The following is a 3,092-nucleotide window of genomic DNA, read 5'->3' as shown; positions in this document are numbered from 1 at the left end:
GGAGAACGGGTTATGCTGTTGAATGAATTGCGCCGCGATAAATTCGACGATGAGTATCTTGGACCGTATGAAATCCGGTGGGTATTCCCAAACGGAAATGTAAAAATAGTTGTGAAGGGACGAATGAAAATTGTTCATGCGAACCGCTTGAAGAAGTTCAAACCCGCCCCCGTCGCGTCGGTATTCACGGCTCACACGTCACCCCCACTCCCAACGACGAACGACAGGGGGAAAAACCCCAGGTCTACAAGGAGTCACTCGTCTTTAGTCCAGCGAACAAAACACTTCATCATGTGGGCTCTAATACTATTAATCACCATCCACCAAGCATCAGGATTGATTGGCTACGATTGCAGCGGACCAACGCTCAACATCTCCACCTTCTCCATCGTCGATCAGCTGGACTGTTCTCCCCAAAGCATCGAGCCATTAACGGAAATAAAGGACACACAATTACTACAATTGGGCGACTTCAACGAGACTCCAGTCATCCAATGCCGATTGGAGATAGACAGGACCATTTATTACTGCGGAATGCATTCGCACGTATCAGTGGTACATAACGGACGGCAGCAATACATATTTTCTACGACACATGAGACCTGTCGAAACCTACAAGTAACCGGAACCATAGCAATCACGCCATCAGTACAAGTCACAGGAATTCAGCCGAATTCAACTAGCCACGTTAGCCTGACAATCGCCGGGAGGATTGACACCCAAGGAACCTGTTCTGGGACAACGTATGCAGACCCATATGGATCTTGGACAGACGTGGTGGTTCAGGCATCAGTTACAGTGTCCATCAAAAACTACGTGACACCAGTTAAACTGGATACAAACCAGGTGATTCTTCGATCGGGACAACGCTGCTCGCTGCAGGCGGGAAGCTGCTTGGACGCCGAAGATCGCTACACCTACTGGGAACCAGTGCCCAGCGATTCCTGCCATTTCAACCACTATGATGTCCTCTACGAAGGGCGAGCAGACAAAATAACATCCCGGGAGCAGCAAACACCCACTGTTTATGTGGTTACAGCAGAGGACACAACGTTCGCACTAACGAAAACGCACGAAATAACGCTTTGTGGATACCGGCTCATGAAGACGGAACATCCAAAATTATTTATCGTCGAATCAGCGTCCGACGGGAAGTTCAAGGCAAAAACTCGAACACCCGTCAACAACCTTGACATTTTCACGTATGTCAACTCGAAATTCGTATACGTGGAGCGGCACATCAAGAATCAACTACTGCAATTATACAATGACGTCCTCGAACAAAAGTGCAATCTGGAAAGACAGATAATAAGGAACGCTCTCACCTTAATGCACACATCACCGGAGGAAGTAGCCTACGCAATAACCAAGGCACCGGGACACATGGCCGTTTCATCAGGAGAGGCTATACACGTCATACAGTGCATACCCGTCGCCTGCCAAGTAAGGAAAACGGAGGAGTGCTTTGACGAATTGCCAGTAAAATATAAAAACGAATCTCGGTTTCTCACCCCGAAAAACCACATTCTCACCGCCGCGGGAACCAGGAGAGAGTGCAACTCGCTGATGCCAACCATGTATAAACTGAACGGAGCCTGGTACCGTCTCACACCGGGCCTGACGGAAACAATTCCACCTCAGGCTTTACAATCCATCACCAGACCAACTTGGAAATACGTGGACCCACACAATCTGGCAAATGGAGGCATATACTCAGCCGAAGATCTGAATAAACTGAAAAACCATATTATGTTCCCGATCGAAAAAGCCTCGGTGATCAGCTCGATTGCCCAAGGCGCCACGGGAAGGCAATTCACCACGGGTAGCGTACAAATATCAAACCTACTGGATGCTGCATCAATAGAGAAAATAGCAAAGTCCGCTGGAGAAAAGATATGGTTCACCTTCGTCAAATTCGGGTCGTTCAGCGCGGGCCTCATTGGCATATACCTTAGTATCCGCATTGCAAAACTCATCATCAACTCAATCCTGAACGGAATCGCCCTACACGCAGCCTACGGCTGGAGTCTACACCTGCTGGTCGCCGTTTGGAGCTCCATGACACATTTCTTCCTGTTCCTGAAACGGAAAAACGAGGAAAAGCTGAACTTGCCGGACGACGCCGTGGAATGTGTTCCCCAAGAAAAAGAACATTTAAACCCCCAATCAAGCGACAACGTAGACGAAGTGACAAGTGCTCCCCTCTACCCCTCCTTAATAGAGACATATAAACTCAAATAAGTGAAGTCCCCAGAAGCCCCAACACTCTGCGAGTGCGAGAAACACCAGGGAAGCCAATTTTTCCTCCATAAAAATTGACTTTTCCTAGGGGGGGAGGTGTGACGTCGGGCCTCCGACGTTGACATAGAATATAAGACACGTATATAGCCATAGAACGTAAGATATGAATATACGAGTACGTAACCATAGAACATAAGATATGAACATAAGATACGCATGTAACCATAGAGTATAAGACCTGTATGTAATCTTAGCCGTAAGATATTATTCACGCCATGTTTAATCATAGTTAATCATATAGAGATAGGGAACAATATGTAAGCAAGTAGCGTAGGAACCGCTCGACATTCCTTTCCCACAAGATAAGTCCCTTCCTCGAACTCAATCTCATCCTCCCGATAATCCAACTCATAAACATCCTCTAACCAAATTAATCATGATACCCTTATCGACAACAGACCATACCATCCTCTCACGACAACTCCTACATCTCGTCTTACAAACATCCTTCAAGATAAACTAATCAGAATATCCTTATCGACACCCAGCCATGACATCCTCTTACATCAGCCAGAACCTTCTAGAGTATCCTTATCGACACCTAGCCATAACATCCTCTTACATCAGCCAGAACCTTCTAGAATGATTTCCCTTGTCCTCAACCACTATAAAACCCAGCTCATTCCTTACCACCCAGAGTCAGTTGGCGCCAGTCCGCCCTAGTCTGCATACCGGTAACCTCAGTGCTAGGTAATCCTGCCTGAGGCCCGTCCAGTCATCCAGTATCACATCAGCCCAGCCTGATTCCTAGGGAGTCGTAAACGACTACCCATTTCGTCGAGCGAGTAAGC

At 47.3% G+C, this 3,092-nt stretch overlaps 1 protein-coding gene across 1 annotated transcript; it reads left to right on the top strand.

The window, feature by feature from the left end:
- Window positions 1–275: 275 nt before the first annotated feature.
- LOC143266307 (uncharacterized) lies at window positions 276–2,626 on the top strand. Its single transcript, XM_076541845.1, has one exon. It carries the CDS (start codon window positions 292–294, stop codon window positions 2,239–2,241), a length of 1,950 nt encoding a protein of 649 aa, XP_076397960.1. The 5' UTR covers window positions 276–291; the 3' UTR covers window positions 2,242–2,626.
- The last annotated feature ends 466 nt before the right edge of the window (window positions 2,627–3,092 follow it).

The sequence above is a fragment of the Megachile rotundata genome, unplaced genomic scaffold (assembly GCF_050947335.1).
Source record: "Megachile rotundata isolate GNS110a unplaced genomic scaffold, iyMegRotu1 scaffold0190, whole genome shotgun sequence".
NCBI classification, from domain to species: Eukaryota; Metazoa; Arthropoda; class Insecta; order Hymenoptera; family Megachilidae; genus Megachile; species Megachile rotundata.
Note: the sequence above shows the minus strand (reverse complement) of the source record. Positions and strands in the feature narration are given on the sequence as shown.